Raw genomic sequence first — 12,635 nt, 5'->3', positions numbered from 1 at the left:
TGTATTTTACAAGCTGATACTTCAAGAATACAATCTACTGACCTGTCATTCCACGAGCTCCTTTCTCACCCTGATCACCTGCAGTACAAAAAGGAAGAATTCTGTGAGATTGCTTCATTGTGAAATGTTTCCATCAGAGAACAAGTCTGCTCTCTGACCAGAGCACAAAATAAGTCGACAAAGAAGAATACAGCTAACTTCTATGAACAATATCCATATCTGAAGGAACCTAAGTAAGAGTCAAAAGATTTAATTGATTGATATACCTTTGGGTCCTGGGGATCCAGTAGCTCCTTTCTCACCTGCAAGATACATGGATAGGTAGCAACAAGTCAGAAGGGAAAGGAATTTCAAGTACCAAGGAAATTCACAGGGAAATACAGGAACTCCGTATCCGAGAAACTCAAACTGCAACTTCCTTTCCTTCATTATAGCTCCATCCATCATTACAGCACCCAGACCTCATTCAATTCTCATTCAGATTTTTCTATTACCTGTCTCTTCTGTTTCTCAATATTTGCTTGTAATCATGAAGTCTGATACTCTTCCCCTTTCCCTCCCCTTACATTTTTCTCTTCCTCTTACATCTCAGTGTTCCATGCTCATGTCAAGTCTGTTGCTCAGAGTACCGGAGAAGAACATCAGCTAGTACCACTGTCACAGCACAGAGGAAGGGAAGTTTACCTTTAGCACCTGGGAGACCTGCTTCTCCTCTAAATCCTTGAAGGCCAGGAGGACCTGAAGAAAAATGAGGTGAGGGAGTTAATTCATCCCACTCAACACTATGGAACACAAACTGTGAGAAGCTATTGCTCCTTTTCACTCTACTCTGCAAGATGCCATAGCAAATAAAGGCAGCACTCACCTGGAGGTCCTTGAGGGCCTGGAGAACCCATTGGACCTATGAATAAGGAACATGAATTTTCTTTCAGTAACACCACAATCAGAAAATGAACAAACCTCTTCAGGTTTGCTCAACAGCATTCACAATCAAGTAGGTGTTTAGAAGATCAGAATGTCCCTAGACCCTAGAATTGGCATTCTGGCCTCTTGAAAATCAGGATATTGAATCTATAAGCTTAATTCTTATAACACATACGAAGTGTTTTTCCTTAAAGTAAGGAAAAGAGATTAAAACCTTCTATCTTTGCTGGGATGTTGGGGTCTATGCTTCAGGTACGATTAATTCTTTTGATCCCAGTGACATGGACTGTAAAGCTGTAATGTCATTAACAGCCCATTAGGGATATGGAATTTATTATTTCTAAAAACAGAATAAAACCTGCTGGAAACATAACACATCTTAGAGATGGATGTTTCGGGAAACCTCTCTGCTGACCCCCCACCCTCCCTAAAAATCTCCAGGAGTTTACTGCTCTAAACATTGTGTGCATTTACAAAAGTAAATTTTAGTTAAAATGAGGACTATTGAGCCACTTTTCTGATTACTGCAGTGCAACACAAATGAAGTAAGAATTTTAGAGTGTCCATTTTTTCCTCACAGAACACCTGGTCAATCTGTTAGGCTCTCTCTGTCTATCTTGATATTTACCTTTAAGGCCAGCAGACCCTGGGGGACCAGGTGGCCCAGGAGGACCTGCAGCACCTGCAGAATAAGAACATAAATAGATCCCATAGAACACAACTGTGATATCACTTTTCCATCCCCCTATCTTCCACTATTCTCTGTTCTGGTAAGAGTCACGAATAATCTTCAGGATAATCTGCTGGTCAGTCAAAAACACACCGTATGTAAACATGCACTGTACAAGAAAAAAATTCCATCTCACTGGACTTCAGGATGAGCAAGATACATTTCCAAGCTTTGGGAAGATGATGACTTTGATACTAAGTGGTTCTCAGACTTGACTGTGAAATGCAATAAAACAAAGAAGAGCCTTATTTGTCTTTTGCAAGCTTGACACAAAAACCCTTTAGGATAGATTTGTCCATTCTGGGAAACATCTAAAAATGAACATTAGATTTGAATAATCAAAATCAAATTCATGAAGTAACTGAAAACTCAAGACTCAACTCCACCTTTTGTCTATCTCTGTTTTATCAAAAAAATTGGAAACCTAGTTCCTACCTCTATCTCCTTTTTCTCCAAATCCAGGTGGTCCAGGCTCTCCTCGAGGCCCTGGTAGCCCTTCTCGACCTCTTTGTCCCATGGGACCTTCCATGCCAGGATCACCTATAGAAAACAAAAGCCTTGTTAGAATAGTTGTCTTTACAGTTGGCAGTGGGCAAGCAAGATCCATGCTTACTTCCATGGTGAAAGGCAATGATCACAGCAAGCTGATGTCTGTAATTCCCAAGTCAACTATAAATCTGCTGTGAGAGACTCAGTATTGATAGATATGCTTACCCATGCTGCCCTTCTGTCCTTTTGGTCCTTCTGGTCCTTGGTGCCCCGCTGGACCAGGAATGCCTGGAAAGAAAAACACAAAAAAATGTTCACAATCTTTATCTGTGTATTGTGAATTAATAACCTGCAAATCAGTGTAACAACCTGAACCCCTAAGGGACTCAGCAGCTAGTGAAGGATATACTACTTGCAATGTGGGCACTCGAACAGGGATCTCTTTAGAAGAACACAATACATATTAGAGCACAAGAACACTGTGCCAAGTATTCACATAGATGTGGAACTCTTTCAAAGGTAGCCTGGGATCTTCACACTCACAAATTAGACATGTTCAACCATACGGAAGTCAGGCTGAGGCTTTGCTTATAACCAAATATCTGTAGTTCAGCATCAACGTATTAATCAAGGGACTAAATATACTAAGTACTGACTCTTCAGAAAATCATGCTGAGCTAGATTTCTAGTGCAAAACTTGTTATTGTCAATGGTAATGTCACTAAGAGCTCATCCCTCAAAGGGGACTTGTACTATTGCTCACCTGGGACACCGGGAAGCCCTCGATCCCCTACAGGAAGAAAGAAATAGAAAGCCAGTTAGGAAAAGGTTTTCACTGTTTCTCACATTGATTAATCCTCACCCCCACGTAAAAAGGAATTTATGTTCTTGTTGTGTTTAGAGGTTCTGCCTTCCCAGCAATGCCAGACTTCATCTTTCATATTTATGCAATAGATTAAATTATTCACATTGCATGAAATCCTCTCAAGCACTCTGTGATTAAGCCAGGTATGGTTTCATTTCAGGGATGACTGTCAACCAGGTAAAGGAAGTTCCAAGATTCAAAGTGACAATTGATCTCTCTCCTGCTGTGACCTCTAAAACTGCCTTTGCCAGGAAAAATGAAGATAATCACAAGAATATCTGAAACATCAGATGCATCAGTTTCCCTGTCTAACTTCAGAAGTAACAAACATTCATATAGGCTATACACATATTCCAGGCCCTACGGCAGGCTGCCACAGAACCTGAGACAGCAAGAAACTCCAGACTCACCTTTGGGACCTTGCAATCCCATGTCACCTGAGAAAAAGGGAAAATAAAATAAAATCAGGAGAAATCCTGGAATTATTTCTCATTCTGTTGTTGTTTTTCTAGTTGTTCTCTAGCCTTCAATAAAACACGAACAAGTTTTGGATGAACAAGGGCACTTCACAACGGCACAATGCAGGACCAGGCCCATCACGGTAGTGACATATAGGATCCAGCCTTTCAACATTCTATAATGCATTGTGGGATTGGATTTTCTCTATTAATTCTCCATGAAACAGGTCCCCCCACAGTTTAAATGGCAAACCAGCTTCATGTTCTGTAAGTATAAACTAGCATCAATTTTCTCACTGCCAACTTTCCCTAGCCCTAGTGGCAACATCCATTCCAAACTTGAACATTGCCATAACCAAGGAATAGGACAAAGGAAGAGAAAGACTGTAAGGCTGTACCTTTCATACCAGGTTCTCCTCTCTCCCCTCGGAAGTAGCCTGCAACAGGAAGCGAAGGTGTTGTTAGACTGCATTACACAAGAAAATAGCTAATTGCTTTGCATACAAAGATCCCTCTAACTGGATTTTGAGGCTGCAGACAGCACAGGCTGGAAAACACAATGGGAGTTTCCTTGAGAAGTTTGCTCTTTGCCAGCCCTTGAACTGCTTGGAGTTACATAAAACTTCTGAAGCTGGAAAAGCGTAGACTCCTCACTTCTTAGCCTGCTTCTATCAAAACAAAAGTAAATAATATTTCCCTTACAACTAAAAGTAGCACAATAAGATTTGGATTCAATTTTATGTGCAGTTCTTTCAAAATGGAAAACTCACTTGCTTCAGCAAACAACACATTCTGGTGCAGGATGGCATGCCCACAGTTTCCTTTTTCCTCATCCTGCTAGCTTTGATGGATGCAGCACTAGTGTCACTGGCAGCATCCTGTGTCCCAGCAAAACTGTGAGGACAGGTGAGGGCTCTGCTTTTGAGAGATTGCATTGCACTCCAGAGGTCATTGTCTTTAGGCCCTCAGAAAATAAAACCCCTTTGTTTCCCTTTCAATAATCTGGTCTACAGCATCACAGGTATTTACTCTGCTCACCTCGTTCTATTTCCTTATTCAGTCTGCTCTTCACCATCAACCAAACTGATTCTTCATTTTCAAAAGGGAAGGTTGAAGACGGTGCCGCACCATGAAGAAAATCCACTTTAGAAACGTCTTTTTCTAAATACGGATTCCCTTGGTTAACTGTCAGGAAGCTGTGATTTATTTTTTCCAGGTTGTCCACACGAGATCTCAGCTTTCTCACTTCTTCCGCTGGAAGGTTAAAGTAAAACAGTGAAAATGTTGATGCAGGCATGTGACTGGAATACTAATTTCTAACAGCGGTGACAAGGCATCGCTGTGACAGCTATGGACAATGAATTTAGCAGGATTATTTTTGCAGCTCTTATTTTAGCAGGGAAATCTGGAGTTTCAGTGACAGCTTTGGAATATGTTAGTCTCCGAAGAGAAGACATCTCAGGAGTTTCCCTACCCTCCTCTCCCCAGAACTATATAATCTCTTATAGAAGGTTTATATTCCTTATTCATTCTTTCTGTCCATTTGTAATATTTTGGTGGTGGTCACAATTCTGAGTACTGAATGTGCTCCTCTGGTAGCGAGTTACAATTCACTTGGCTTCTTTCTGCCCCATAGAAAGTTTTGTTCCTCCATGTAAAACTCGATCCTGCCAGCAGAAGGAAGACCCTATGTCTGTATCTTACCCTTCTCTCACCTTAGCAGCAATCGTTCTCATAGACAGGGATACATAGAGGTGGGATTCTGTTCAGTCTCAAATTTAAATACACAGACGCCAGTGATCCAGGCCAGTTTTAGTAGTCATTTCTTACCCAGAGCAATGAGTCCAAAGAGCAATCCAAGGAGAAGCAACCATGCCAGAAGCAAACCCAGAAGCCATTTCCACCAGCTACAGCAGGAACCACAGGGACACCAGGAAGGTGCTGATCCAATTGCACCGCCTGCATCACCATTTCGTATTTCTGGAAGAGGCAATTAAATGGTAAATAGCTCCTTAATTTCAGAGTCAAGAATATCTTGAGAATAAGGACTACAAGGTCAGATCCATCATACAAATGGAGAAAAAGCTTTACATTTCACTCTGTGAACACTGAGTGTTACTCTAATCCCTGTGGAAGCTGTAGACAGCTTCCCAATGGGAATCCCAACAGGGTACAACAGTCAGCACTTTTTAAAATAACTGCTGCACAAACACAACTGCTCTGGGGTCATTCTGTTGTACAGTTCTAAGCTGTAAGTAACAGCAAAAGCCAGAATGGTTTGATCCTTCTCCTCCCCACAAATCTATCCTGATAGTAGGATGCACTCTGCTGTCAGCTAGCTGATTTCCTCCAGCAGCTAAGAAGTGCCACAACTACCCAATCATCCACAATAAAATCACAGGTAACACTTTCTGTGGCATGTGCTTTGCTCATTACAGATGGAGTAGCCTTTTAAACATGACCTTCCTTTGACGTTGTCATGCAGAGATCATTCAACACGCTCGATAACAGCTTTTTGTACGCTGTGCTTTGATGCTCCCTCCAGTGACAGTATGAATAGCACCACTTACCTGCATATGTTGCTTTGTCCCTTGTTGGCGCTGATTTCAATCCTCCTGTAATAATAAAAGAAGATTTAACAGTCTTTCCATACAACACCGAACTTGGAGCATGGGTTTGTAGATAGAAGGTGTCAACGGAGGCAGAAAGAGGTAGTTCTCATGTATTGCCACAAGCAAAGACCCGTACCATTTGTATCTGATTTCAGGCCAGTATCTGCCACGTAAGAAGAAAGCCCCTGCTTTTCCTTCTTCAAGGTGTCTTCTGCAAAGGATCCTGAATTGGAATGAAATGTAACTGAAAACATTACAATTGGAGTACAACCAGGCCAACTCTTTTCTCAGAGTCTAAAAGCATGGTAGCGTGGTTCTTATTAGGTAGCAAGAACAGCTCTCTGTCAGTTTAAGCCAGCTGCTGATCTATCAGTTGCTTTTGAAGTTCTTGAACTCCCAAGCTTTAAGAAATGTCCCAAGGCACACCCTGGAGCTTCAAAGGCAAAATATGTTAGACATAGATGCTGCTGATGTGGTTAAAGGCAAAATGCCTGCCATAGATTCATGGGTGGCATACAGGCATAGTGTCCTGAACTCTCAACTCCACAGACAGAGAAGACCCCTACACTAGCACAGTTCATCCGGCTGCATCAAAGTTTGTCTCCAAAATGTCCCTTGCAGAGATGTGATTCATATTCCCCCTCTCCATTTTTCTGCTCTCAGCAGACCTGTATGTGTGTCACACATCCCAAGGAAGAGAAATTACCTCCATTAAGCCCAGTGGAAGATGCACTAAAGACTTTGCCACTATCCTTGGTCATGACTAAGAGCTCCATCTCCTTCTTTGCTGGGGCATTCTCTTTCTCCAGCAGCAGGAACTTGCAGTCTTTGCGCAGAAAGTCGTCTCCCTGGGAGCTCAAAACAGTTCCACCTGAAATATTGGTGAAATATTGGAAATACTGGAACAGAGGAGGAGATGGGTGCATATAAACATGTAACTACAAGCCACAACACTTTTGTTCATCAAAACAGGGAGTCCCATTATGACTGGGTTTGCCACTTCTATAAGGAGCCAGCAAGATACACATCAGTCACTTGAAGATAAGAAGAGCTGTGTGTCTCATTAAACTTTAGAGACGTGTATTTCAATAGCATGGGAACAACTTCTACAGGATATGAAGAGCATTCAACGTTCGTAATGAAAGAACTCGCTCAGTGACCTCCTCTCTTTTGAAACACATCTATTAGAGAATCATAGAAATTCAGTCTTGAGAGATATCCAAAGGTCACAAGAGCCATCACATCTCAAGCTAAAGAGTGCCTTAAAAGAGACACTGTGAAGCACAAAGCACTTCATATACTTGAGAGCCAGGCACGGTTATGAAGCTTTGAACTGCAGCTTGCAGAAGTTGAGCTCAATATAAATAAAGCTAAAAATATTAATGTGGCCACGTTTCTGCCATTACGCAGAAAAGATGAATCCCAGCCATTCAGAGACCACAGGCCAGTAGAAAGACCTCAGTTTATCTCATAAAATAGAACAATCAAACAACAAAAAGCCAACAATCTGATCATGCATAAGTCAGTTACTTAATTTTCAAGTGGTTAAGGCTGATGTACCTGAAAAATAACATTTAGGTGTAACCTTGGAAATATTTTGGTTTCAAATGAAACACAGTATCACATGTCATCTTCTATCCAGTTACTTATCTGTTGAACGGAAATAGCTACAATAAAATTCTCCAAGTTACCATAAAGTGGGAGAGATCTGAATCAGGCCAGCTGATTTCTCATCCTGGCTCATTTACCTTCTTTTCTGAAAGGCTCTAGTAAGGGAGCTTGATATCGACAAGTCATGCTCCTGAAGAGCCACATGTTAGTACCACTCAGATGGATGAATCTCTAATTCACTTTTATCATGAAATGCTTGTACAAAGCTATGTCTAAGCAACTGTGAATGATACACTCACCTGCTGAGGCAGACACACCAGTACTATTCATGGTGTTTGTCTGAGAAGTGTTCTTCATCCCATATGCTGCAATGAAGAAGTTCCAGAATGAAAAAGATGAAGGATAGCAAAGTACCTATGCATACCAGTCTTGGGCTATACACCATTCATGAATCTTTTCTCAAACAGGACACTTAGTAAAATTCAAATGAGCAAGGGCTTTCCCAGCAAGCAAGTTTATAGTGCTTACACAGGCACTGGAAGCCACTCCTGTTATGTGCAAAACAGAAGAAATGTTCCTCAAAATCTCCTCACACCACATTGCTCCACACCAGAAGATGGCAATAAAGGAACCTCTGTCAATACGAACATTATAGTCACCACAGAAAAGGTGGGAGAATGTAGTACACATCAGGGACTCCCTTATTTGCTTATGCTTAAAAGGTTTCTGACCTGCAGAGGCTGCAGTGGCATTCAGGGCTGAAGAGCTTGGTGACAGATTGTTTTGAACTCCGAACACTGCAAAGAAAAAAATCAATGCAATGGGAGTTAGAGAAGTCCTGCAGTGCAAGTGGTGTTCTGACTGAAAACAAAATAAAACCAGTGATAATAATGATGACCTCAGAGAATCCTGTTGGTTAGAAATCACCCTTAGGGTTTCTAAGGAATTTTGTCAGCTAGTAGATGCATCACAATTCTAAGCATTCCTGTTCAAAACCTTACAAAGCATTTTTCCTTAGATCACCTTGCTATATAAGTTATTATTGGCCCAGGACTATTAACAGTGACAATTTTAAAACATCAACTCAGGTTAGATTGGAAACCCACTTTCATGGCTGCATGGACGTTTCTGGAAGTATGGGACTTGGGAAAACAAGTACATTTGGGAAACCAGTTTGATGTGACTGGAGGAAGTTTAACGAGACAACTGCACACACTGCGCGTCAAAGTATCATCCAGAGAGAAGTAAACACTTGAAGGTGGTACCTTCAGTGTCAGAATCACTGTGGCAATATCTGATGTAGTTTACAGACTGCTTTCATACACCCTGGTCTCTAGAGGCTCAATCAGAGAACCTGCATGATGGCACAACACTGAGTAGGAAAAATGTGTGACTGTGTAAGGAAGAGAGGTGCTCTTGTGGTATGGAACAGCATCAACCAAAAGTCATTAGTGAAACAAAGGGTAATTATAGGGAAAACTGACAGCAGTAGACCTTTATGGATTAGGACACATGAGTTTAACTCTCAGAGGGTTATCCTGAGTTGTCCTGGGAAGAAACAGGCTGCTTCAATAGACAAATTACTAATCTTGGAAAATACCCGATTTTCCTCGCTACCTAAATAAAAGTAGTTAGGACCTAATGTCAGCTACACAAGCTATACAGCATACACCCAGAATAAATCCTCTGTAACCAGAGAATAACTGTGGTGTAAAGACAAGCTGTTGACATTCAGAGGAAAGAGGAGAAACAGAGTAATATGGGCAATATTTCAATGCATGTGTCTGGCAGGACTGTGAAGTGAAGAAGAGAAAAATCTGACCTGTTGAGGATGTGCTCAGGCCTGTGTTCAGAGTATGACTGCTGGGAGCCAGGTTATTTGGAACACCAAAAACTGTAAAAAGAGGAAGTGAAATGTTATCACTTCTACAACCCACAGAAATTAGTCAGCAAGATTGTAAAATAATTATAAATATATATATTAATATATATAATAAATATAAATATTAATTGCACAGAGGAAAAATACTGAAAACTGTGACCTGAAGCCACTCTCTTTACTGAACTCACAAAGTTGAGAAGAACCTATATCAGAAAATTGCAATCATGAGATAATATGAGAAAGCAAAGCTTTTGCTAGTATGGCATTATTAACTTTCTTGTGCTTTTTTTTTTTAATACTCTAACAGCATTCCTGGCATTTGGAAGTTGGTTTTGCAAGTTATAATCATTGCCAACACTGATTGATTAGATCTTTAACGTTAGAGGATGGCATGGTTAGGACTAGTTTTTCTTTCAATTAACCAAGACAATTCAAAATTCACTAGTCTAAAACTAGTCTTGACAGACAGTCTGGTCTCATTTAAGTAAATAATAAAGTTACAACAATTGAAACAAATCAGGCAGCCAGGACAGCCTATCCTCACAACAAAGGACTCCTAAGTACAAACATCTTAGAAGCAAAATCAAAGAATTACAGAAAAGCAGAGAAAACCCAAGCATATCTTCTGCCACTTCAGTTCTTCCCTCATTTTAATTCTTCTAACTGTGCAGATAAGAGCACTGCTATTGACCCAATTTCAGTGTGGAGTTTTGTGCTTACAGACTTGGCAGTCCAGGGAACATACCTGATCCTGTAGAGTGAGACATAGCATTGACCAAAGAAGAGCTCTGGCCCATGCTGTTGTGGTATCCTCCAAGGGAAGATCCAGCAGGCAGAGTTGAGGACCATGTGTATGGTGGGAGGGCTGTATTTAGTATAGTTGTATCATATGTCCCTGACACTGTAAAAAAATAAAACAAAATAAACAATAAACAAACAGTAGGGACTAGGCTTATGACTTAGTATACAGGTAAACTATAGGTTTACATGGCAGAGAACTTAATTTGCCTTCAATTTCAATTACTTTTGTTGAGTCCATGCAACAACTCCAGGTTAATGTAGTATAACCAATCTCAAATGCCAGCTGATTACAGCCCACTTGAATTAAAAAGAATGGAATAAAGACTGACATGATAGCCTGACTATTCACAAAATACTTTGAGAAGACTTCACTGTTTACGGATGCTATGATACTACAATAAAACATTTAATGTGCTTCGGTCCATAATTCTGTTAACCCTGGACCAGGACACCTAGAAATTTTGCTTCCCACACATGTGGCTCTGGTTCAAAATCCCCAGTTTTAGACAAAATTTTAGCCATCAGAAGGTAAAAAGGCATTGCTCGTTCCTAGATTCTGGTGGAGAATAGCAGAGTGAATACGAACATCGCTGCCTCAAGCGCCACAGGGAGGCTTATAATTAATGAAAGCCAGTTACAGTATTCTAAATAGTATTTATAATACCATCAAGTTTTACTGATCTCTGAACCTGCCGTATGGCCAATAAATTGAACACTGATCCAAATTTTGTCTTCACTGCTATCTTCATTTTGCTCAGCAATAAGAAATCATACTGCTCTAAGACATTTATGCAGAGCTCTTGTCTCTGCCAGCAGCGCTTCTGAATTAAACCTGGCGTCAGCAGGATGTCTTAATTTTATAGAAGTACACAGTTCACCACCCAAAGATGGCCCTGGACAATCCTCCGACACTTTACTCCTTTTTCTGTATCTGGGACAGAGACCATGCATTCTTACTCTGGTGTTCTTAACAGCTGAGAATTTTTACGGTAAAACGAATTTTAATGGATAGTTAGCAATGCTGGAGTCTTCCAGACCTCTGCCACGTACCTGACTGAGAGCTCTCAGTAACCATTTTTGTCTCCACCACAGCTTTTTTTGGTATTGGGAGGGTACTTGACGATGACCGAGTCGGGCTGCAGCTGGCTGATCGACTTCCTTTCAGTAAACGTTTGACATCATCCAACTCCGTCCCTGGCATGAAAAACAAGCACCCAGATTTATCCAAAAGCCCTTGTTTCACTGAACTGTAATCCTGCCCTGGGGATAAACCATTCAGTGGAATTTACTCAGGAACATCTCAGAAGCTGTATTTTTCAGGAGTGCCATTGACATAACAAAACTTCACAAGCTGCATTTCAGGAATTGAGCACAACTCTATCCTTGCAACCACCTAACCCACAGCATGCTTCTTTGTTCGATACAGGGAGATAAATGGAAGTTCTTACAGTGGGAATAAAGAATGACATGCTGCTATCTGTCATCATGAAGACTGGATTCACAAGACACCGTAGACATATCTAGAGCACCAACACACTCTACATTATACCTGATTCCCCCAGAGTATAAGCTGTGGCACTTACATCTGCCAGAGGGAGATGCGCTCTGCAGCCGGACTCGTATTTCACTCTCTGTGAAGAGAAAAAAGCAGATCATGAATATGGAGTGCAACATATTTATGCCCTGAGCTGAGAATGAATCTTTATGCTGAAGTGAATTCCTCCCTTCCTGCTGTCTGTGTTGCCTTGCTGCTCGATCTAAGCAGCGCTCATGGCATATACTAATTTCTTGCAAATTGGCCTGGGTGATTTTTGTTCTAGATTTTAATGTTTTTCATCCAGAGAGCTGCATTTTATTCCTTGCATGCTTCTGTTGAAGTCAATAGCACTGTCAGTGCCAATCAAATGAAAGACCTAATTCCTCAGTCCTCAATCAAGTCCTAAATAATCAGTCCTCATTCCCACTCATCACAATTACTATTACTGGTCTATTGGATAAAAACCTAAAAAGTCAAAAGAAACTTCAAGATTTCAAGGCTAACAAAAGTTCCCTAACACTTATTGGGTAAAATTCATACCACATCTCTATAACGGGCTGCAGGATTTAGGCTCTTGCAACCTGCTGCCTTCTGTTTCGGCTCCTTGAACGTAACCCCCTACTTTACCAGTTACACTGAAATAAAACTGTCAGGTCGCACTCAGACATTTATTAATCCAACAATCTTTCCAGGTACTCCAGTTTATTACTTACTGGCTTTTACTGT

The 12,635-nt window shown here is 40.9% G+C and overlaps 1 protein-coding gene across 1 annotated transcript in view; it reads right to left on the bottom strand.

Annotated features, from left to right (window-relative positions):
* The window catches only part of COL17A1 (collagen type XVII alpha 1 chain), a 50,242-nt gene that overhangs the window by 21,636 nt on the left and 15,971 nt on the right, over positions 1–12,635 (bottom strand). The window contains 21 exon segments of the mRNA XM_052677927.1: positions 43–78; positions 267–302; positions 685–738; positions 866–901; positions 1,553–1,606; positions 2,090–2,194; positions 2,369–2,431; positions 2,907–2,933; positions 3,419–3,445; positions 3,865–3,903; positions 4,505–4,720; positions 5,297–5,446; positions 6,037–6,081; positions 6,215–6,301; positions 6,785–6,949; positions 7,989–8,054; positions 8,421–8,486; positions 9,512–9,583; positions 10,317–10,472; positions 11,423–11,566; positions 11,956–12,003. Of these exon segments, the coding sequence (XP_052533887.1) occupies positions 43–78; positions 267–302; positions 685–738; positions 866–901; positions 1,553–1,606; positions 2,090–2,194; positions 2,369–2,431; positions 2,907–2,933; positions 3,419–3,445; positions 3,865–3,903; positions 4,505–4,720; positions 5,297–5,446; positions 6,037–6,081; positions 6,215–6,301; positions 6,785–6,949; positions 7,989–8,054; positions 8,421–8,486; positions 9,512–9,583; positions 10,317–10,472; positions 11,423–11,566; positions 11,956–12,003 (1,692 nt within the window).

Source organism: Tympanuchus pallidicinctus, unplaced genomic scaffold, assembly GCF_026119805.1.
Source record: "Tympanuchus pallidicinctus isolate F22 unplaced genomic scaffold, pur_lepc_1.0 scaffold16, whole genome shotgun sequence".
Lineage (NCBI taxonomy): Eukaryota > Metazoa > Chordata > Aves > Galliformes > Phasianidae > Tympanuchus > Tympanuchus pallidicinctus.
Note: the sequence above shows the minus strand (reverse complement) of the source record. Positions and strands in the feature narration are given on the sequence as shown.